Here is a 24,269-nt window from a genome sequence, read left to right on the forward strand (position 1 = left end):
CAGAGAACAGGTTTTTCCCTGGATTTTGGGAAATAGAGTAGACAAAGAAGAAGTGACAAAACTATTGCTTGGTTTTTATAATAGCTTATATAATTTCAGTGCTTCACCATTGGAATCTACCAGACATTCTTCACCTAGGACTGATGTTGTTAAATATATCATCGCAGATATTTATTTATTGCAAGCTCACGCAGCTTACTGGCCCATGTGGGAATCGAACCAGCGACCCTCAGCATTAGGAGCACGGAGCTGCCAACCAGCTGAGCCACTCAGATATTCATTTGGCAAGTGTATATTTCCCTCATATAAGGCCTCAGCCAAGTTCTTTGAATTCTCACTCCCACTTACCCTGGCCCACTTTTCTCACATCATTTTCTTGCAAGGAGACACTAGGTCTCGATGAGATTTGGGGATGAAGGAATGCTTGTAAATCTACCTTGTTCTACTAATCTAAACTTCTTTCCCTGTAAGAGAGTGGGCAGTCCTATCTGGTGGTCTCCATTTTCACCCTGCAAGCCTTGCATGGGGTACCCTTAGCAGGGCAAAGTCTGTCTAAGTGACATGGTAGAGAACAGCATCAGGCGAGACTGAAAAAGGCAGCGAGGCCACCTGGACTGAATGTTAGGGTAGAAATCACACCTCATTGTTCTTCCTGGAGAAAGTATGTGTGTTGTTTCTTCTCAGGCTGATGTGTTGGGGTGCACGTGGCTTTGGCACAGTCCCCCCAAAAAAGGATCCCAGCACCGGCGTTAGACTGTGGGAAGCTAATGTGGAAGGTTTCAGCTGCACAAGTGTTAATAAGGAGAGCACTTAGAACTGAAGGAAGACCCCCACAGGCAATTCCAAAGTGTTTGCAAGTACTTTTCAACTTTGACCTTTAATGGCCCTTTATTCTTGGCTTCCTTTCAGCTCTATACGTTCCCTTGCTAAGGAGTCCTGTTCTTTCTAATCATCAAGACGTGCATTACAGTCTGTAACAGTAACAGGAGCCAGACAGCTGATGTATGAGGAAGAACAGGCCTGCCCTGGGGTTTCCCATCACTGTGGCATGTACAGTGGCACATAAGACATTACATGGGCTTCCGAGTCTAGATCTATAAATATATTTATTATAATATAACAAGAACAATAAACATATACTATGTACAATACCATTACAGAGAACCCTGTTTTAGATCATTCACAGAAATAGCCAGTTTTGCTCCAGTGTGATAGATGAGGAGAGAAACGGAATTTCAATGCCATCTGTGTTGAGTCCTGCTGACCGCTAACACCTCCTTTGGAGGCAGACGCTCACCAATGCTAACATTAGCCCTGCCCCAGGCAGTTAGAAATTTGTGCTCCAGTCCTTGGGTTCACACTTGCACCCTGTTTGACATAAATACTTTTAAATGACATACAATGTATGTAGTTTTGTGCTTATTACTTTTTAAAAGAAGAAATAATATTAAAAACTGCATAACGAAGCTCAGTATTTCTCGAGTGGGAGCCACGCTTGTAAGTGCTAGAAGCTGATGCCCGACATTGGAAGTGGAATTCTGTGTCATCGAATACTGAAACAATGAAAGCGGGTCCTGTCCTTTTCTCCTTATAAATGATTTTTATCGTGACATGACAGCAAGTTGACTTCCCAGGTATAAAAACGGTAAATGTGTATTTGGTACCAACTTCAACTAAACAGCTCAGTGGCGGCGGCATGGTCTTGCCCTGGAATGGAAACTGATCACCGCGTGAGGGTTGAGGGTCTGAGGGTTAGTGGAAGGCCTCTCTCGCCTGAGCCACGGTGGTGTCACCTCCCGCCTGGCTTCCCTTTCCCGGGTTAACATGCTGTAAGGAGAGTGATTCTGCTCGTGCCCTTAGGCCCTGGCTGTCGTGGCTCATCTAAGAAGGCTGGACCCATCCTGGAGCTCTTGTGGCAGGTGCCTTAATATATAGCTATAAATATCAAAAATAGTCTCCTGTGCTTTGTAGACATTTATTCTCCTTCCTTCCATTCCCACCTGGCCTGGGTCCTCAGCTTTACCTCATGGAGGGAGCTGGACTGGTGTTTCCTTCTAGAACAGAATCTTTTTTTTCTTTTTCTTTTTTTCCTGACAATGCCTGCATGAGGCACCGCTTTTCTGGGGCTGACTGGGAGTCACTTTTTCTAAAAATAAAACGGGGCATTTACCCCTCCTCCCTAGGAGAGATCCTCTACTCTGCACATAGAAAATTAGAGCAATGCCCCACTCTGGCACTACCTACAAAGAGCTTTGGGAATTCCCGTTCTCCCTCTGCGCCTCCTCCTCTCAGTACTTAAAAATAGCCTTTTGTGTATCAAGAAAATGCCTTGAAATCTAAATAATTCATATTGGATAAGGGAAAGCTAGCACGATCATCCTGTCCTTCTCCCACGAAAACATGGTAGAAAAACCTGTGAAGGGCAGCCGGCTCCCCCCAGTTGCCCCTACGGCTGCCCCTGCAGTGCTGCTGCAGCCACATTTGCCTCTGCACGGTGGCTGCACTTCTTTTTCAGCCCCAGTGGGGACCAGCAGCCTCCCGGGCCCATGCCGCACAGTTATTGTCCCTTGTTTTCTCTCGACACTGGAAGTGTAGATTGGTTAAAAACAAAAGTAGGAATCAAAGTGATAAGGACACTTTGATCTTATTCCAAGAGAGCCTGACGCCTAATTTTGTCATAGGATCACCGGTCTGTGGTTGTTCAGGGGTCACGCTTGCTCTGCAGGAAGGAAAAAACAGCTTCTCTCTCCCAGTTGAAAAATATGTGAAACTCTGTTGCACCGGGCAGAGTGAGCGCCTCCGTTCAGAGCAAGTTCCGCAGGAGCCGAGAGGCCACGCCCGCTCCGGTGGTGGTCCCTGCTGCTCTGAGCGCTAAGCCCCCGTTCCCCCAAAGGCGAGGATGATTTTCTACATTCAATGTAGAGAGTATTTGAATGTTTACGCAGTGGGGTGCCTTGATTGTGTTTGTCGGCCTCTTATTGGTGGTGCTGAAAATCAATCACTGTGAGCAGCAGTTGCCTCACCAGCTTGTCCACAGTCTCGTGTGGGCGTTCTGCTGCTGTCAGCCGCTTTGAATATACTTCTTTATCACCACGCAGCCGTGTCTGAACACAGGGCAGGGCATGTGGGGGAGGAGGGTCCATGTGTTGGCGGCGGGCTCATAGGCTTCCATGTTGCCCAGCGCGGGCCCCCTCGCTGCTGACGATCCCTCCAGTTGCATAAATCTTGCCATCGAGCACCACGGCACTGTCGGGAAAGCGCAAAGAGCATCAGACATTGAACGGTCACCTGGACCTGGAGATAGGTTCCTGACACCCTGTCTTGTTGCAGGCCGCCTGTCCTCTTCGCAAAAGTCATATGGGATCTCACGGCTCTTCTTTGCTCTCTGACCCAAGCTGGTCTGAGAAAAGCATCTTTCCTCCAGAGCCAATCAGGATGCCGTGCCGTACTAACCCTCTGAGCTGCGGGTGACACTTGTTTATACTGGGTGCCCCAGGACCTGCCGGACGGGCGAGACGCCTGGGAGGTGACCAGCCTGTGTGCACAGGCGCTCGGCTCCCCTCGCTGGGTCTCTATTGAGCACGGTTCCCTGTTGCCCATAAAGAGCCTTCCTACCTACCACTCAGATCAAGTCGGGGACGTGACTCACAGAATGACAGCGGACAGGATGATGGGGGGTAAGTCATCACCGAGCATCGGCCACGTGACTGTGATCTCCACCCTTGCCGAGGTGCTCAGCGTCAGAGCTTCCGGCTGTGGTTCCGCAACTGTGGCCAGGTGCTGCTGCCCCCCAGGCCTGTCAGGCCCAGCGTGCTCCCTGCAGTCACCCGCATTTCCCCTGTGCCACGCCACTGGCCTGGCTTGGTCCTGTGTCTCAGTCTGCCGAGCTCCACACCCTGCTCCTGTCTGCACTTCCTCCCTCACTGCCACTCAGCCATCCTGTCACACAGGTCCACATTTCTAGCCCAGATTTCTCGCTCATTTCAGCGAATAGCCATTTCCTCTTGCCTATCTCCTGACACTGAACAGGCACCCTTTCAAAGGGTCCACCCGGTTCTGAAATTTTTAGCCTCCAAACAATACACGTCAGTCTAGGCTTCCTACCAGACACCGAAGGTCCCAGCCTTCTCTCTTAATCCTTCCACGCCATCCGGGCTCCTCATCTTTCTCCCTTTGTGGCATATCTTTCCCTGCTTCTCTCGCAAGACCCAGCTTCACTCTCCCCTCAGGCATCAAATCTTTCTGCCGCACTTTGAGTCTCTCAGATAAGGTGTGGGAGTCCTCCCCACACGCAGTGCTGAGCTCCAGCTGTCTTTATCAGTGGAAAGTTTCGTCAGAGCTGCCCTGCACGTGGCCACCAGTGAGAGTATGGGACATGAAAGCGAGGCTAGAGAACTGTAGAATCTTCATTGTCTCATCCAACTGCTTGTTTCATAGATAGAACTTCCCCAGACAGGGAAAGTTCCTTATGCAAGGTCACGTGACAGGATAGTAGGTTACAGCTTTTTTCTAGCTATGGCACACAAACAGTGGGCACTCAGTAGCTGCTTCATGTTATTCATATACTGAGGATTTGGTGATTACCTCTTCACAGGCACGAGATGTCTTCTGGAGGGCTCTGCTATGGAAATGCTGATAACGGGGTTTGGTGGCCCCTTCTTCCTCCTTGTTCATCTTAGTCCAGGAAAGGATGGGGCAGAAGAGCAGGGTCTGTGTCCCACTGCCCAGGGGAATTAATTTTTCTGGACCACAGGGCCAGGCCAACTGGGAACCAAACTACACTCTGACTACTACCTCTCTTCCTGCGGGGGCTGGTCTGTGTGTGTTTCTGCCCAGTCAGCTTGGAGACTCCAGGGCAGCTGTGCCTGATGTCTCTCACTGGGTCCGGCTCCAAAGGGCCATCAGGATCATGCATGCCATCAGAGCATTCTTCAAAAAGCCACTTGTCCCATGTAGGGTATCGTACAGCTCTGGCCCGGTGTTGCCTCCGGTCTGTGATGGGGCAGGTGGTCGTGGGGGTGAGCTGACCTCACGACACCACCCTCCCCTGTCATGTGGCCTCGAAGGACCTGGGCCCTATAGAAAGTCCTTCATTTCTGGCTTTGAGATGGGGTCAGATGGAGCCACAGGGCTGGGCTTTGGGGCCAGGGGCTGCCTGGGCGTGCTTCACACTCTGCTCTGGCACTCATATCGATACCCGTGGTTGGTGCAGGGGGTGCTGCTCTTGGCCTGGGAATTGCTTTGGTCAACAAATCACCGGTGGTCACTCATTGTGCTCCAGCCTTTCCTGTTGTCCCTCCTGCCCCCCATTATCCCCTTTGGCTGAGTTGCTGCGGTCCCCTCACCTGCAGAACTGGCGAGAGTGATTCATGTTCGGGCCTGCCTTAATGTTCCCCTTTTCCGGGTCGTAGATGGTAGTGGCTCTGGCATAAGCCCCACCCAGGATGAATACCAGGCCATTGAGGGTGACGGCGGGAGCGTACTTGTTGTCTGTGGGGAGAGCAAGGCAGGCAGGTCAGGGGATCCCTTCTTGGCCTTCCCTCCCCTTTTCTTCCCCATTGGGCCCCCCAGAGGCAGGGACCTGGAAAGACTGCCAGTGTCACTGGCCTGAGGACAAGGTCAGGGGCCAGGAGGCACTTGGTGCACACAGTACCTTGTTCTCTGTCCAGGTAGTGGGATCCGCATGTGTACTTTGCCTGGGGTTTGCTTTCCCCCTCCCATCCCCTGTGTTGTGCAGAAACCGTTTGCTTCCCCCTCCCACCCCCTGCGTGTGCAGAACCATTGGCCTTAGCCAGTCCTCTGGGCTTGGGCTTATTGAGACAGAAAGAAACAATGAGGTGGGATGCAGCACTGGCCCTGGGCTGAGGAGACAGCTGGTTCTCACCAATCATTGGGGACTCGATGAAGCTCCACGTGTTGGTCTGTGGAACATAAGATTGGAGGACGCCCGCAGCTCGGCCAGCCTCATTCATGCCCCCAAACACATAGATCTTGCCACCGCACACGGTGGCCGCTGCAGAGTGTACTGCCTTGGGCAGAGGGGCCACGGCCTCCCACTGGTTGGTGATAGTGTCGTACCTGTTAAGAGAGGAGAAAAAGAGCCTAGGGTCTAAGGTGCGCCCTGTCCGGAGCAGGGCCACACCAAGGCGGGCAGCAGACATTGGGGAGCAGCACCAAGTGCTTTCTGCCCTCGGCACCACTGGCACAGGCCCGAGATCACACAGCTGGGGACCCTGGGACAAGTCACACAAGGCCACCCAGGATTCTTGCCCAAACTAGCTCTCTCAGGCTTCCTCTTGAACCTGGAGGAAGATGATGGAATATGAGTTCCAGACCAGACAGGGATAAACACGAGAACAGGAGGAGCTGACAGGAGGAGTCAGAACTGGCCAAGGAACTGGGATCGCGAGCTCTTTCTCTCTGGGGCAGCTTGGGTCTCAGTTCTCAGCGTCTGTGTCAAGTGTTTTTGCGGCTGCCCTCACAAGCATTTACTCTGGACCTCCCATTGCAGGTCCATCATCACCTTGTCGACTGCTTTTTTTGTGTGCTCTGGACCCAACGCGGGTTTGCTGCACCCACAGGTTTGCTGTGGGTTTTTTCAGCACAACCTTCACTGGTTAAGCACACTGGGCCCACTTTTCCCCGTGAGACCCCTTGAGCACGAGCATAACCCAGTCACAGCTCTGTGACCCAGGAAGATGACCTCTCTTGGCTGGTGCCCCTGGCCTCTGGAGGGGGGTGGGGGGTGAGGGAACTGTGCTACCTCCAGCTCTGAGCTTGTGAAGACTTGGGATCTGGCAGCAGGGTTGATTCAATTCAAACCCAGACAAATGATATGTGGCTAATAGGTGATGGGAGTAGTGTCTTTTTGGACAGTGTCAGAAGTTCAGATATCTGTTCTGAAGCCAATATGGCAGAGATCCAAAGAGCTCCCGCAGAAAGATCTGGGAGACAGTGGAAGATTATGTGGCTGTTAGTCTTCAGGCTTTCGGTATAATGGCACATTCCGCCTAACGCAAATTTTCCGAGAGCTTGGTATTCCAGGTGGCTGATTGCCAAGCCACAAGCCTTCCGTCAGCTCAATCTGTGAGCTTGCTGCTTGAGAAGGATATGCTAATGACATGCAAATGACCCCGCGCGAGTGAGGCGCTCTGCTATCATTTATCCAGTAACCACAGCTACTGCGATCCATTGCTATAAAATATTAGACCCAGTTATTTATTATAATGATATAATACAGGTTTGTCTATTGCACTGTTGTTTTAATCTATAATTATATAATCTTGCTCTATTCCTGTAATACAGTAATGTAATATAATTATAATGCATCATATAGCTCATTCATTATCAATATACGAGCAATTTGTACCATTAGTGCTTCCTGGGGAACAAAGCACCCTGATGTCTGTCCCCATTACCCTGACCTTCCTGTCACCCTGAATTCTCATCATTGCCACCATGTGGCATCGAACTTGACTTGCCCAAGGGGCTTAGCTGTGCTCTTTGGGAGGCCTGCACCCTCCCCACCACTTGCACGCACAAGACCCAGGGGTCTTCAAGTCTGTGTCCTATCCCTACAAGAACAGTTGACAGATACCAGTGGGATGACAAAGGGCTCAGGGTGCCCTGTTGTCCTGGACTGTTCCTCCATCTACTGGGCCTCAGGGTGGTCTCGCTCCCTCTGTGCCCAGCTGATGTTTCATGGAAGAAAAAAGGCCTAGCCCCCCAGGGAAACCCGGTACAGGCTGCTCCCAGGCCTTGGAGAACGGCTCCCTGGCCCAATGGGAGGGGAGCTAGTCCCCTTCCTGGTGTATTTGATCCTCAAACAATCCCTGTATTTATCAACAAGTGTAAGTTTGCAAAATGAGTAATCAATGTCTTTAGGAGATTAAAATAGCTGACAAAAGCAAGACAGGATGACAGATCTAGCTCAGTTTACTCCTACATAGAAAATGTCTCCTTTTTTTATGTGTTTATTATTGGATGACAAACGATTGGGAGCCGGTGCTTCTGGAAGGCTTGGGGCACGATGGCTGTGCAGTGGGCCCCACTGAAGGCTGTCAGCATTAGGGTTGACCCAGGTTCAACAGCAGTATTAACATCCTCTAATCACACAGGGATTCCCCATTATCTCCAAATCAATATGACAATTAAATGTTACTGAGCTATCTCTGGGCTCCACTTGGGGAGTTAAAAGCCCACAGTGAACATACCGAGCCTGCCTCACTCTGAAACCCTCTTTGCTGTAACATTTGTTCAAGTGTCCAATTAGCCACCAAGGGAAAAATACAAATTGAGGGGTATGTGTGGCTCCACAGGCGTAAAGCTGTCGCAGGGGAAGATATGCTCTCTGTGGCAGCTGATGTGGGCCAGGGTGGTGGGTGAGGGAGTGGGAAGGACGTGGGAAAGGGCTCCGGTGAGCTTTGCTGCGTCCTCCTGGCTGAAAGTTGGGCCAGCTTAGCCTAAGTCATCGTTCTCGGGGGCACTTGTTTCTCCAAAAGCAGGACTGCACCGAAGACGGCCCCCTTCCCCATTCTGCTGCCGACTTCCATGCCGACACCTGATCCCTGTATGTGCCGCTATGTCCAATGGCATACGCAGAGGTTCTGGGGGCCATCGGCTTATGTTCTTTTCTGAAGAAGTCTAGGCAGTTGACCAGACCTGTGTGCAGAGGTCCTTCCCTGTGTTACAAGCAGGTTTCCTGGGATGTGTGGGATGGAGGGAGGAGGAAGGGAGCCCCTGGAGTGTAACCTCCCACTTGGCAAGGACATGGAGGCACAGCCAGCGGCACAGTACACACTTGGGCCACTGGTTCCAGCTTCGCCTGAAATCCCAGCAAGTCTCTGGCGGGCGCTTCCTGTCCCGTGTGTTCCCTGCTTGCCAGGCCAGGCCAGCCAAGCCCATCCTGTGCCTTGCCAACACTGGGTCTCGTGCCTCAGCTGGTTTGACACCTGAATGGATTGTCGGGAAAAGAGTGCCCCATCTCAGTGACAGGGCAGCTGTCATCCCCAGTCCTCTCCCTTTGCTGTGTGTGAAGAGCCTGGGACAATCACCTGACAAATGTCCCATCTCTAGTCATCTCATTTGGGGGAAGGGGGTGTTGGGAAGGAGGAGCAGTGCGATTTGAGCTTTTGGTGAATGTCGGAGGGGCCCCTATTGTGATCATTGCCCTGTTACCTCTCCACGTGGTCCACGTTGCCCGACACGCCAAGTCCCCCGAGGGTGTAAATCTTCCCGTCGTAGACAAGGCTGTTGTGCCGACAGCGGGGGACTGTCATTCTGGAGACGAGGTTCCAGTTATCGAGCAGGGACATGTAGCACCAGACGTCGGCCAGCATCACCCCTGACTCCATCCCACCTGCAGGCAGGGAGAGAGGTCCAGAGAGCAGGCAGGAGTGAGGAAGGGGGCGGGAGGAGGAGGCGGGGCCTTGGCCTTCCTCAGCCCCGACTTGTGGAGGAGGGCCCCCTTGGGAAGCCCAGGCCAGGCCAGCCCAGCCCTGAGGGCCTCACCTGAGAGGTAGATGTTGTCCCCGGCACTCACTACACTGAAGAACTCGCGGTCATAGAAAGGCAGTGAGGCCAAGGGATACCACTTGTTGTTCTGTGGGTTCCAGCAGGTGACGGCCACCAGTGAGCGCTGGGTCATCCCCACCATCTGACGGCCCCCAACCAAAACGATGACCTCGGCCACACCTGCAGGGACACAGATGGGCACCTTTGGAACACACCCCAACACTCTTGGCATCGGTACCCGGTGCCTCTAGGGGGGGGACCACCCAGAGTCGGGCTGACGCCACAGCACCTGCGTGTCGGGGCTTCGGGCCGTGTCTCTGGATACCTGCTGAGAGGCGGGGCCGGGTCCTGGGCGTCTGCATCTCCTGGCGGGCGTGGGGCAGCATGTGGTAGCGCTTGGCCTCGTTGACCAGGTCCCGACATGCTTCCGACGACTTGATGAGCTCTTCATTGTCCACTACGTTGAGCAGGTAGCTGGGGTGGATGAAGGGGAGGCGGACCACCGCCAGGAGCTCTGCTGCATGCTGCAAGGTCAAGGACACACGGAGCCTTCTCAGATCATACAGAGGGGCCACCCCTGTGGCTTGTACGAGAAGAAAGAAAGTGGGGGTGTGGGACGGCACGACATGGATAATGCCAGTCTGTCTGGCTTGGGGATGTGCGTACTCGCTCACCCAGCCTCGTCAGAGACAAAGGGAGCTCCCGTCAGCCAGAGGCGAGGAGGACAGGAAGGACCGGGACGGGTGGTCTGCTGCAGCTGACCCTGGGGAGGACCTTCCATTTGTCTCTTCAGCACCTCATTCCTGCCTCCACCCCGCTCATGGGCTTCTGCTTCACACCAGGCTGCAGTGGGACTTAGGTGAGGGTGACCCAGCCCTTAGACAGGTGTGCACACCGCAGGAACTCAGGAACAGATGGGAGGACCCAGGGAAGCTGATGGTGACCAATTGGAAAACTTGCAAGTCACCACTGTCACAACCTGTGTCTCCCCAATACTAACAAACCCCGTTAGTGGCATCCCATTGCCTCAAACTGGCACCTGGACCCTGTCACTCTGTGTTGAAGCTGCAGGGCAGAAATGGACTTGGAGGGAGGAAGACTGAAGGCAGGAAAACCATTCAGAGATGACTGTAGGAATCCTGGTGAGATTAGGGGGGGCCTGAGGAGGAGACAGAGAAGCCGACCCACTTAAGAGGGAGTGAGGAAGCAGAAGGAAAGCAGTGTGTGTGGCCAGAAGAATGTGGCGCCTGTGTGACTTCACTAACTCCCAGGGGCTCCTGACACCTTGGAACCAAGGCAATCCCGTTCTTAGTGGGGCCTCCAGCTGGTGCTTTCTGGCCCGGAAATCCTGCTGGGCTGTGCTTGGTTTCCTGTGATTCAGGTTCCCCTCCTGGGGACCCTGCCCTCCTTTCCTTCTGCCCTGGACTCTGGCTCTGATTCCTCCAGCTGTCCCCTCTGAGGGACTCACCTCCCTCCTGTCATGTGCACAGTGGTTTCCTATCTCCAGTGTGATTTGCATTTGGTCCAGGTGCTCTCCACCTTCTCAATAACCTGAGCTGGGTGGGGCTGCTCCTGCTGGGTCTCAGCTCACTGGAGCCCCAGGGGCACCTTGGCTCAGGCACACACTTTTCCCTGCAGGCCCTCATGCTGTCCACCATGCTCTGTGACCTCTTGGTCAGCTTGGGTCTCCTGCAGGTGGAATGCCAGCCCTGGAGAATCCTCTGGTGACTGATTTCTCATCTCTCATCCCTCCCTCCACTCTCTGCTGCCCACGGGAGCAGTTCCAGCCTCCCTGTGCCCGGGCCTGCTGGCTCCTGTACGCTGCCATGGCCGGTCAGATCCGGCGTGCTCTACCTTCCTTCATCCTTGCTCCAGATGCCACACCTGCACTGTGCCCCAGACACCGGAGAAAGGGTGGGCTGGGAGGGAGGGGCAGGCCTTACCTGCGCCCGGGATGGGGGGTCCTTCTTGATCCACTTGATGACGGTCTCGTACACGAGCTCCTCGGCCTTGGTGTTGAGGCTGTCGTTGGAAATGTAGGCGATGAAGTCGTCCTTGGACACGCTGAGGATCTCTTCCTGGGCGGCCACCTCGGGGAAGAGCTGCAGTGCGAAGGCCTTCGCCATGTGGTAGAGCTCACTGCACTGCATGGCCTCGGCCATGGCCAGCACCCCCAGGCAGTTGCTGGCCGTCAGCTGCTTCTCTGGGGGCGAGAGCACAGGCCACTGACTGTAGGCCCCGAGCGGGTTGCCACTGATTCCCGCCATCTGTCCCTGTGTATCCTGGTGACCTGCCTCCAGCATCCAGAGTCCCTACAAGTCCAGGTCCTGTATCCATTTCCTGAGGTTCCCTCCACCCCATCTGATGTGGACTCTCCCAGGGCCTCCTACAGGCCCCAGCAGGACCGAGATTATACGGTGTTGGCACCAGACTCGGAGCTCCCTCACTGCCTGTGGGCCGTGGGGTGAGGAGAGGGGTACACTGCACAGGCTGTGGTGTCTTCCGTAAGTGTGTCAGGCATGTGTGGGGTCGCAGACTCCTATTTTAGGGTCACGGCAGCAGTAACACCCCACACACGCTCACTTACCATCTCCCATGGCCCTCAGCTTCACCCCACCTGGTCTCTAGTCCTGAGGTCAGTCTGGTCAGCTCTCCTGAGATCTGACTAACGGTTATTCTAGCCTAGAAGTGTCTGGGTCCCAGGACATCCATACTTTTGTGAGCCTAACTCTGAAGCTGTGGTTCCTGGCTGTCATACATGGTGGCCTGCAGGGTCTCTGGTCCCACTCCCCACATAAGAATGCAGAACATGGTGAGGCCAAAAAGGAACACCCACGGAGACATAGATAGGGGAGTCATACTGCTATATTCTTGCTGGTGGCTGGGTTGGAGACACAGGAAGCAGGATCCACACGATCAGCAATCCACCGTCCACTTCTCTGCCTGCCAACCAACCTCACTTGCTAACTGCAATCCCCGCCTCTGCAATCCGCAATCCACAATCCGCAATCCATGCCTGCTAGCTTAGCCACAGCAGTTGTATCAGTGGCTAATGGCTAACCAGTAACAGCTAATGACCAGCTAGTCACAGCTGATGACCATCCACTACCCGAGCCAGCACCTTTGCATGTGAGGCCGAGAGCCTGGAAACTGCTCTCTGGAACTCTGTCCCCAAACTGGCCCTTCTCAATTGCTAGGTTCCCCCGGGGTCACATTTCAGGCCCCTGGCTGTTCCCGCCTGATCTGTTCTTGTCTCCAGGATTAGCTCCTAGTTCTCTCTCTCTGCACTCCACACTCTGGCCATGGGTTCTTGTGACTCTCGTCTTTACCCTTCCCTCTCCCTACTGTCACTCAAGCAGGGCAGCTCCGAACTGTAAAGTAAGTGTGTTCTCTGGGTGGGGGGTCTGCTGGAAGCCCTGACACTCAGTCCCCATCCTGAGCAGCAGCTCTGGGTGTCCAAGGGACAGTTTACACGTCTAGACCTGTGTGGATACCTGGTGTGGTGTAGGTATTAAGTTAAAGGGAAAAAAAGTTTGTGGCTCCTTTGTTCAGCGTTTAGAGAACAGGGATGTGACGCCAGGGCCCAGGCTCCCCACGAAAGAACGGGCCATTCACATAAACCTTGCGGCCCTACTTGTCCTCACGAAGCCGCCTGGGGTCACAGTGCAGCCTCCCCGGCCCTGGGAAGCCATGCACAGGAGTCCTCTGTCATGCTGGGGAGCAAAGCTCTTTGCATACAGTTACCCGAATTATCATCTTAGAACTGCTTTGTGAACTCCGGCTTCACCTGAAGTGGGCCTGCACACACAGCCCTCCCCTCTAAATCCTAGCTGTCTTTGAATTTCCCGCACATCTGCCCTCTTCCCCCTGCCCCAGGTGTCAGGGGTGTCCCTGGGGCTCACCCAGAAAGGACACGCAGACTTTGCAGAAGGTGTGGAACTGGAACTTGCTGGCCGCCTCCAGCAGAGTCTTGGCGTTGGCTGAGTCAATGACCAGGGAGCCCGTGTAGACAAACTCCAGCAGCAGCTCGAGGACGTCAGCTTGCAGGTTGGACAGGACGAGCTCCAGCTTCTCCCGGCCGCACTGGCTGCCGTCTTGCACCGACCTAGGCACAGAGACCAGGCTGTCCTTACCTGCCACCCCGCGGCCGCGACGCCGCCTCCTCACAGGGCTAGATCTCCCTGCACACCTCGGTCACACCCTTCATTTTAGGACTCAAGGGACACGGCAGTGACACACCTGAACCTAACGACCTTACACGGGATCTGAAAGAGAAGAGTCTGACCAGAGACGCCCCAAAAGAACAGAAAACCCTGCTTATCACTACTCGGCATGTCCATGCAAAAAAAGATGCAAATCAAAAAGCATGAGCTGTGGATGGGGACGAGGACCAGGACGGGCCTCAAAGGGAAACAATACGGTTCAGCCCGCTGCTGGCCCCAGCGTCTCCGCCAAACAAGGCCGGCAGGTCTCGGGCCCGGGGCCTGTCTACCTCCGATAGGAGGTTCTCCAACGAGACCGAGGCTCCCAACTGGCTGTGATCACAGCCAATCCGGAGACTCTCTTGATGGCCCCAAAGACTGAAGGCCCCACGCTGTCCCGGAACACTGACTCCAACCCCACCTCTTTCTAAAAACATATTGTTTCCTTTTAGGCATGGAAAGGAAGCCCTTCATGACATTGCTTTGAAACTGAGGACGAGACGAGATAGACGGACAGAATGGTTAGAGCTGGGAGGAGGGAAGGGGGAACGACCAAGGACTTCCGCCACAGACAGCCAGCAGCCATGACCTGGGACCTGGCCCGGGGCGGGGCCTCCTGCCACATGGAACACGGGGTCAGAGGTCAGGGTGGCCTGCGTGTAGAGTGTGCATCGGGCTTGTGAACTGGGGGGAGCAGGGGAGGGACACAAATATATAAATATGTTTATATCTGGTGTCTACAGAAATACAAAACCATTGCAAAGGCTCCCAAGGCCTGGCAGCCGCGCCCTAAAGCTGGACCTGGAAGGAAACAGATAAGATGAAGCAAAAATCACACCAATACAGAAGTGACCAGGAGGAAAAACACCCAGAGCGTTAAAAATCAGGAGGCAGATTTCTCAGAGGCGATCGGCTTGGCCCCCGTCTCGGCCGTTCTGACCAGCCCTGCTTGTCTCACCGAGCCGGGTCCTGCCTGGGGCGGGGTTCAGCCCTGTGGCTGGGAACGACTTCTGTATTCCCATCACTCCCGAGGAGGGCAGGGTCCAAGACTGTCTTGCCTGGTCCCTTGGGTGCACCTGTGGCTGGCAGTGGGGTGTTGGAGGTTTTTGGCAAGCGGGCAGGCTAGCCTCAGAGAGAGGCTGACTCCTATGCGGGCAGGGAGCTAAGGGACCTGGGTGCCACCGCTCTGCCCCCGACAGATGGGCAGCCCTGATTTCTCTGGCTGTCAGGCTCCTCTTCTGCAAAACAAGGGTACTGAACTGGATGATGTCTCAAGTCCCATGGAGAGTTGACGTGACAGGTTGAAAAACCTTCCCAGGAAAGTCTGTTCTACATGACAATACCTGAAATGCCACCATTAGAGCGACACTCTCTCTGGTTAGGCACTGCCCGTCCCCTTCTCCCCCCCCACCGACCCTGGCCTTTAAAACACAAATATGACCTGGCAGGGGACAGGTGCCTGAGTAAGGGCCTTGGGCTCCTCTCCCCACAGAATGGCTCATCCAACCAGCGGCCTGAAGGGGCATTCTGCCTCCAAGGCCTGGGCAGCCCCAGAAAGCTGAGGGGAGAAAGTGCTGCTGAACAGAGGCTCTGAGCAGAGCCCCTTCTCAAACCCATAGACACACCCTGCGTGTGTGACTTTAAAGTGACTTAACACAGCTGGTCTTGTGCCGTCAGGAGGGATGTCCATGCTTGGGAGACTTTGTTAAGTATAAAAACAGTTCATTAGGTGATCACTTGAAACCACAGAAATTCTCTGAATGGCCCAGGCCTCAGGGGCCATCTGGTCAACCTCTAAGTCTTTGCTGCCTCTGCCTTTGTCCTACATGCCACTGTCTGACCTGTCCTCCTCACCCTTCGTACGTACTCTGCAGAGGTCACGAGGCCAAAGTAGGGCTGCTCACCTTCTGCCAAGGCCCCCAGTCCTTCCTGCCTCCCAACGAGTCCTCAGCAGAGGAGCCCAAACTCACTGACAAGCTGAGATGGGACTTCAGGATGCATGCGCGTGCACACACACACACACACACACACACACACACACACTGAAATGCATGTGACATGTGATCCTGGGCACCGTGGAACCACCTGTGAGGAGGGCTGTCTAGCAGATGGAAGTCCAGGGGAGCCCACGGCCCCGAGTGAGTGATGGGTCTGACAGGACCAGCATGGCTGCACTTCTTGGGAGATGCTTGTCTTGGCCAGAGTCTGAGCCAGGGACAGGGTCCTGGGGACAGGGTGGGGCCAGCATAGCTGACGAGCACAAGGATTGCATGGGGAGGCACACAGGATGTCCACCATCACAGGTGCTGTCCAGGGTTGGAGAGGACCACTGTCCCTGTGGCCTGTGGCCATGGCTCTTCTCCTCCAGGCACCCCGGTAGGGGCCACCCAGGGACAGAGGGGGCCGCTGGGCAAAGGATCTGCGGGGAGTGGCTGGAGGCCGCTGGGGCCAGATGCCAGACACTGGGAGCTGAACTGCCATTCACTTGGCCTCAGAGGAATACTTGGGAACACGATGGAGGCTTTGCCAGGTGTCTGAGTTCAGGGTCTGCAGAAGGCGAGGCCCCAGACAGTGAGGCCTCGTACAGTTCACCTGCCCGTGGATGTTTGGGTGTGGCTCACACGGTGGTGGGGGCCGAGGGAGGCCGCAGTCACTGTGTGTCCGTGACTGTCACACTGCTCCTTAGGCCTCTTCCTTCTGAGCAGGGAGATCCCAGGAGGCATCACCCTGATGGCTGGCCCTGGTCACTGATAGGGAGCCGTGTCCTCCAAAGATGACCATCTGTCCCTGCTGTGAGCCGGGTGTCAGGGTCGCAGCATCCTGTTCCACTCATGGCGTATCTGAGGAGCTGCTCAGGGTCCTGCCATGACCTTGGCGGGGCAGGAGGCACGGCAGGAAAGGGCAGTGAGAACCTTGCTAGGTTGGGACTAGAACCTGACACCTGGGCGTGGGAGTGAGGGGCAGGCTGGTGCTGCTCAGCCCACACAGGGCTCGCTAAAGCTTCCTGGGGTCCCTTTCTCCCAAGAGGGGCTGTGGCCTTGGGAGAGCGCAGGGTATGGCACATAGCCTCTGCTTGGCAGGCTTGGATCTGTGGATGTACCAGGCACACCTCGTCCCAAGTATGAAAATGTTTGAGACCCTCGCCCCCCATGAGCAATTCTCTTACTTGGGATAAGAATTGCCCTCTCCAGCCTTCAGGACCGAGTCGCTCACCGACCCCTCACACACCTCCGTGATCAGATGCTCTCATTTTGCAAGTTGGACCTGGAATAAGGGGAGGGAAGTGTGGGGCAGTGGTGGGGGGGAGATAGTCACGGAGCAGGTGCCGAATGTGGCCGGTGCCCTGTTCTGCTCAGGAGGTCCCTGCCCTTCCGATGTGTTTCTGACCCTGCCCCATGCATAGGAGCCCAGGCATGCCATCAGCTCCAGGGCACAAACACGGGCACGCACCAGTCTTCCTGGGTCCTGAGGACTTGGGCAGCTCAGGCGCGCCGTGGCCCACCCATGGTGACTGGACAATGGGTCTTGCTCATGTCCTTCTGCCAGCCTCTGAGGTGTGTGAATCTCTCCATTTGTTACTCATCTTACAGCCACACCTGTCTGCTCCACCAGGAAAGGGGGCAGACTGCTCGGGAAGGAGGGCAGAGGCATACGGTTTGATTACTGCTTTAAAGTCTAGCAGGCACCCCTATGTCCGGGATCTGTGCCACTCAGATCCTTTCAGCTTCCTCTGGAGAGGGAGATGGATGAGAAGCCCAGAGCCTATACATGGGGTTTGTGAAATCAACTTCCGCAAATCAATTTGTCCATCCATTTTCATTCAATACGAACAGAGACTATATAGCTCAAATGTGTCGTTGGCTCCGACAGGCTTTGTGAGAAGAGGGTTTTCTCTGGGAGGTAGAGGGCCAGGACTCTGTCCCATTTGTGATGAGGAGTCAGCCCTCCTCTGGGGCCATGCATTTCCTCCCTCACCTGGACTTGGGGAGTGGGTTCGGAAGTGCTGCCAGGGAGGGTGGTGGCCACGCTGTCTCTGAAGAAGAAAGGTCCCTGTCCTCTCTGATGGTCCCGCAGCCAATCTGGCCAGTTTGACTGCAGCCAATGCCCCTTGTGGCTCCAACCATCCCTGAGTGCTCCTTGGCACCCAGGGAACAAGTGAAGGGATTCCTCCAAGGGCCAAAAAAGAAAAGCCAGGGCAGATCTAGGCCCTGCTCACTGGAGTGAAGAAGTGACTCTGGACTTGGGAGGCTGCAACCCCAGGACCCCACTAGGCCTAGTCTGCTCCACATATCCTCCTTCCTTCCCGAAACCCGGGGCTCCGCCCACTGTCCTGTCCTCCACTCAATTCTGCAGGGTCCTTCCCACCCCCCAGCCTGGAGGCAGGCGAGGGGGGACAGTACTACCCTTTATCCAAAGACAAAGCCGCTCCTTTTGCTTTAGGGTTTTCACGATTGTCACAGGGACTCAGAGGGGGCCACAAAGGGATGGTGGGCAGCTCCAGCTTTCTCAGCAAAGGCTTGGCTCTGGCCTCACTGCTCTTCTCCAAATCCTCCGGGGCCTCCAGACCTCTCGCCAGAGGACATGGCCCCCTTGCAGGTGTGAGAGTGAGTGCCCCTGACTTAGGTACCTGTCTCAGGTGGGGAGTATGTCTTCTTTGGGCAGATCCAATGATCAGTTACAAGTGTTGCCAACAGATACACAAGCACACCCACATGCACACAGCATGCACGCACACACAAAATCTCTGTGTCCTTTTTCCTTGCACATGGGTCCACACTGCTGGCCCTGAGATTTTGTTTTCCTTCCTCACAGACTTTGTGAACAAATAAAACTACACTTCATTCTCCTCTGGGTTAGCAATGGATGGTAAGAGCGTGAGCTTTGGGGTCAGACTGCTATTTGAATCTCAAATCTATTGGCTACGTAAACTTCTCTGGGCCTCAGTTTATTCCTCTGCAAAGTGGGGATACTCATGGTACCTACTTCTTGGGTTAGGGGGAGGATTCCCAGGATGACATGAGACGTCTCTACAAGCCTCCTTGTGGGCTGGTCTTGCCCTCATCAGGGGAAGAAGAGTTTGGAACTAAGTAAGGGAAGGCTAGGGGAAAGAAGCTGCTGCAGTCTCTCCAAAGGTATGAACACATGTGAAGAAAGGACATGTGACAAAGTGGGGGTTCAGCCTGGAGCCTGGACCTGGAGAACAGGGGCTCTGGGTAGGACATCTGCATGGCTTCAGGGCTGAAGGGCAGCTGAGCTGAAGAGGAACCCAGCCACTCGCTGGGAGAGGATGCTCTGAGACCTGCTCTCTGGCTTGCTTACGGTCTGATTATCATCTTCACAAAACAGATCTGACCATGACACCCCGAGGCCTGAAACAAAGCCCTGCAATCTTGCCCCTGTGTCCTGCAGCCTCATTTCCTCCGTGCTCACCTCACACTTGGAGAAGCACGAGCACTAAGGTGCCTGCAGTGCCCTAACTGGACCCTGCACCCCCAGCTGTCCTCTGCCTTGAACGTCTTCCTCTGCTGTCTGCAGCCTTTCCCACTCGTCTGCCGGGCCAATCCCATTCTGGGTTCAAAACCCCTGCCAGATGCCACCTCTTCCCGGGCTGTCCCTGAACGCCCCGCCCCCCATAGAGTTAGCACTTGGCCTCAAACTCCTTTTTTTGTTGTTGTTAAATAAGTTTGATTTCCTACAGTTCTTTCTGTTGTGACACTCTCTGTGGCTCCTATTTCTAAAAAAGTTTTGGATGTATTAAACCTCCCTTTCTGCATCATCCTGCTCTGCCCCTTGCTCTGCTTTACCCTTTCACCCCTCCCAGACTGTGGGTTCCCCGAAGGCAGATCTCCATCTCGGCTAGTGTTTCCTGTGAGACCTGGCACTCAGGAGGGGGCCCTGATTGTCTGCTAAGCCGAGTACTGAATGACTAGGTGTCCCTCTGTCTGTCCTGTGGCTCCTGGTGTGGCATCCACACCTGGGGCTCACTGGGACGGGAGGGGTGCACTGTCACTTGCCCCAGGCTGGAAGTGGGAAGGAGTGAAGCCCCCGGAGTCTCCATGCCTGGGGGTCCTGGGACAGCAGAGGACAGGCCACTTGCCCCTGACAGTGCTCACGTAAGGCCCTCAGGAAGGGAAGGACCAGGAGGCCGTGTTCCACAGATTATCCCTACTCCCTCTGCTTATGTTAGTGCAGCCGCCTGAGAGGGAAGCCCCTGATTGGGTTTTAGCGGGCAGGGTCACATCTCTCCCACTGGGCCATTCAGCCTGCTGCACGTTAAGTCTCCAGGGTCACAGACGCGAGGAGACTGAAATGACATGGTAACAACATCAGCTGCTCCCTGACCTGTAAGAATGTGAAATTCTTGTGGATTTTACATGGCCAGAAAGGAAATCATCTTCCTGTAGAGAGAGTCTGCTTTCCTCCCCACAGAAAGAATCTGTTTGCAGCTATCAGCAGAAATTGTGATGTGTGCGGGTAGTTAGGACAAGGGAAGTAAAATTAAAATGGCTACAAGTGAACATTTTGATACTTAAAGGCAGCTTCACCTCCGGGCTGTGCTTCAGCCTCCCTTCCTCCCTCACTCTGAAGACCCAGCCCTGCTCCCCACATCTCAGACCTCTCTGGGTTCCATCCATCTGGCTGCCTACCAGGTGTCTGTACTTGGGTGGCCTTCAGGCTGCTGAAACGTGACATATCAAACGCTCAATTCATCGTCTTCCCTCGGCTCTCCTGACATTGATCCGTGGGCCTACCTTCCTCCCCGTCCTCTCCCTTCTCATGTCCTAGTGCTGGTATTGTACCCGGGAAGCCTCTCCAGGGCTGGCCCTGCTCATCTCCTTACTGTCACTCTAGGATGTCAGAGCTGGAAGGAAACCTAGACATCGTTCGAACCAACATCCTGTTTTACAGATGAGAAAACCTGAGGCTTGAGAGAGAGGATGTGACTTGCCTGGGGCCATAGGACAAGTGGCAGAGTCAGGTGTAGAACCCAGGTCTCCTAGCTCCCAAGGGGGTGCCCTCTCTCCTCCAGTGACTGCCTCTTGGGCCCAGTACCTGTCCTACCTGGTTAGGGTCACTGAGGCACATCTCCCATCGTTGGGTGGGCATCCTTTCCCCACTGCTTCTGATGACGTCCACAACCTAAGGCCAAGGCCAGGGCCCGAACCCAGGAGTCAGAGCCTGCCTGCCCCTCCCACCCCAGCTCACACTGATCTCTGGAAAGGCCATCTGCCCCTCCCCACTTCTCATGACTGTCTCTGTTCCCAACTTTTCGTTCCAGGCAACCCATCCCTTGCCTAGAATATTCCAGAACATTCCTTGCAGTCTAGAACATTCCAAGCCACCCATCCCTTGCCTGGAATGTTCTTTCCCCTTTTGGACTGTTAAAGAAGCCTCACTACTTTGGGTTCCCATCTGGTAGTGTCCTCTTTTCCGTGGTGTGCAAGAGTTTGGCTTTACATGTAAGGTTTCTGAAGACAGACAGAGGGACCCTGTGCTCCTCTTGCCCACATATTTTTAGCCCAGCGTTGGGCCACTGCTCAGTACCAACCTGCCCCTGCATCCCGACGATTCTGTGCTCTCCAGCTGGGCTGGAGCAGGGACCAAAGCCCTAGGATGCCACATTTGCAATTCAGAAGCCAGGTGCTGGTCTCTGCCCATTTCAGACTTTGCCAAGAGTGGCAGCACAAAGACCTCCTGGACATGCCCCTTCACCCCAGAGCTCATGCCCCTGACCAGTGCTCAGACAGAGAGAACCCAAGCAGCAGGGGCGGGAGACCCAAGCCGTCCATGGGACTGGAAGTCACAAAGAGCCTGCCCCTTCCTGCGTGGCTGGGGCCAGGAGGGCTGGGCAGGGCTTGCACGCCGGGCAGCTCAGCTCTAAGTGAAAGGACACAACGGATTGGAAAGGAGATGCCAGCCAGTGTGCCATCCTGAAACAAAACACAGTCACTCTGGGATTAGTTGGCAAGTCCAAACACAGCATTGGGAAGCAAGCAGAGGTCCTGTCCTCCCACTCTGAGCACAGTCCCGGCTCAGCGTCTGCCCCGGAGAGGCTGCAAGGCAAAATGAGCAGCGGCATTAATCTGCTGATGGGTGAGAGAAACAGGAAGTGTTACCTGGGCTGGCCCCCTCGGCTGCTCTCCCTCACTAAGGAGCTAGAAGGTGGCCCCTGACTTCTTTGCAAGGGGATGAAGCAGACAAATTTTAAAAAGTCAACGGAATGGAAAAAATAAAAAAGAAAAGATGCTCATGCACCATTAAGACTCATTCAGGTGGAAATAGGCGGGCAGAGGGCAGACGGGGAGGAGCAAAGGCTGAGAGAGACCGTGTTTAGGACACACCTGGTCTGGCCTCAGACAATGCCGGTTTAGGCTCAGTGTACAAGTATTAAGACATGCAGCATGAAGGAGGCTTTGGCTACAAGTCTCTTCTCCCTGACTCGGGCTGCGGAAAAGTGCCCCCTTGGGTGCCTCGTCCTCCTTAGCAGGGGATGGTGTGGTCAATGTGCTTTCCTGGCATTAGGTCACCATCGACAGCAGTGACGATGGTGCCAGGGACCCTGTGCTAGCCCAGGGGGGGCCGTGTGCAGTGGTCCCTTAATGTGGAGTCTACAGTCCTAATCTCAGGGAGAGCTTGTGAGCCACTAAGAACGCAGGGTCCTCGGGGTGGGGTGGGGGTGTTGTCTACTGCTGGCAGAGGCTCCTGGGGACCAGCAAAGCTGTGTGGGCTGGGCTGGGGGCAGTGGCTGTTCTGAGGCTGCGTGTAAGAGGGCACTTGGGAGGAGGAAGGAGGAGGAGGAGAGATGGCTACTGGCTCTGTGACAGGGAGTCACGCTTCAGGAACCTGCAAGAGAGGGGAGGAGAAAAGCGACACAAAAGCGTCCTACAAAGGAACAGACCCGACCACAGCTGGAAGGAAGGCAAACCTTTGAATCAGGTCCTTGAAATACAAGCTGCAGGAAGCTAGAACATTTTGGTGGACTTCAAACTCTCTGCCTTCAACAACAATTTTCAGGTCTGTAAACGCTTTCGCTCTGCGCTGCTGGTTCAATTCCTTCAACATTTCTGCAGAACAGAGAAGACAGACAGGGCCAGGTTCCCATTAAGAGTTTTTTTTTCGTTGATTTTTTTTTAATTAAAAAAATTTTTTTTTTCAAGAAGTAGAGAAATAGGAAAATACTTGATACTGTTTCTTGGCAAGACTGGCTCAACACTGACAGTCAAAAGAAGTCACAAACATAATGCATAAACAAGCAGCAACTGGGAGGGACTACATAACCAAAGGAATAACAACTTTCAAAAGCAAAAACAAAAAAGAAACAAAACAAAACAGAAAACCCAACTACAATAAAAAAAAAAAAAATCAAACCCAGAAATTGAAAGGCCTGGGAAAAAGAGTCCCATAGTGACAATTGGAAACATAGAGAATACGTTATCACAGACAACTAAAAACTGTGATCCCACTACAGAACAAGTTCTCCAAATGCCAATGAGTGCCGATGTATCTGATACCAAGAAAAGCATGGCCTTATGATGTATAATGGCTGGATATGGTTCAAAGGAATAAAACCCACAAACCCTGCAAAAACAGCATCTCTTATGTTAGACGCAGCCATGGCGGGGGAGAGCTTCTTGGGGAGGGAATCCCTCAAAAGGAGGGGTGGAGTGAGGGCCTGGTGGGTGGGCGCTTCCTCCCATTTCACACTCCTGGGACTGCTGGGAGAAGCAAGCCAGGGGCAGGATTATCTGCACCTCCTCCCACTTCCTGGGTCATTCAGGATTCCCACCCTTGCCTGGGCTTCAGCATGGGACAGCCTGGCTTACAGCCCCAGCAGGTCCCAGGTAGTGGCCTCTGGGACCTTCCCACCTTGATGCACACCTACCTTTGCCTGGTGTCTTGGCCACTTGGGGCTGGCACAAAGAGTGTGCCAGGCCCATGGGCTCCGAACCGTGGCGATGTCAGAAGCTTCTCCCAGACCCACCTTAAGGCACAGAAGGCGGAAGGAGAGCCTGACTGCTACTCTACTTAGATTATATAAACTCATTTGCAAAAGTTAGGGCCTTCGGATGATAAAAGCTCCCACGAGCCTCGCCCTGCCTGCCTGCGCCCTGGACTCCTGGGTGGCGCCTGCCCTCAGCATTGTTGGTAGCTGGACATCAGAGGCCCAGAGGGCCAGAAGGACCTAGACTGTTAACAGGCATGTCATGTCCTTTGGCAGGTGAGTGGGAAGGGTGGTCTGCAGAACTGAGTCCAGCCCTTTAGCCCCACACCAGCTCCCCAGCCCTGCAGGTCTCTGCTGAACCCTGGCTGATATTCTGGAAACACTCTCCAGTGTGCCCTGCTCCAGCCTTACCAGTCATCTCTGTCCACACAGGCTGGCATCAGCTGCCTGCCAAGATGCCCTGCTGCGCCCAGCTCGGCCTCTGATATCTGTATGTCCATGGAAAAGCCCCCACACTCCCTGATCCTCTGTTTCTACATCTGTGAAATGGGGATGGAAGCTCGCAGTGTATTCCCAGAGCCTGGTGAAGATCGGATGCTCAGGCTCAGGGA

The 24,269-nt window shown here is 54.3% G+C and overlaps 1 protein-coding gene across 1 annotated transcript in view; it reads right to left on the reverse strand.

Moving 5' to 3' along the window:
• Positions 1–298: 298 nt before the first annotated feature.
• Positions 299–24,269, reverse strand: part of KLHL29 (kelch like family member 29) — a 172,546-nt gene continuing 148,575 nt past the window's right edge. The window contains 10 exon segments of the mRNA XM_033124873.1: positions 299–3,190; positions 3,192–3,246; positions 5,346–5,490; positions 5,885–6,078; positions 9,178–9,358; positions 9,511–9,693; positions 9,839–10,037; positions 11,457–11,716; positions 13,416–13,618; positions 22,642–22,780. Coding sequence (XP_032980764.1) covers positions 3,062–3,190; positions 3,192–3,246; positions 5,346–5,490; positions 5,885–6,078; positions 9,178–9,358; positions 9,511–9,693; positions 9,839–10,037; positions 11,457–11,716; positions 13,416–13,618; positions 22,642–22,780 — 1,688 coding nt within the window. The 3' untranslated portion in view covers positions 299–3,061.

Source organism: Rhinolophus ferrumequinum, chromosome 13 (genome assembly GCF_004115265.2).
Source record: "Rhinolophus ferrumequinum isolate MPI-CBG mRhiFer1 chromosome 13, mRhiFer1_v1.p, whole genome shotgun sequence".
Lineage (NCBI taxonomy): Eukaryota > Metazoa > Chordata > Mammalia > Chiroptera > Rhinolophidae > Rhinolophus > Rhinolophus ferrumequinum.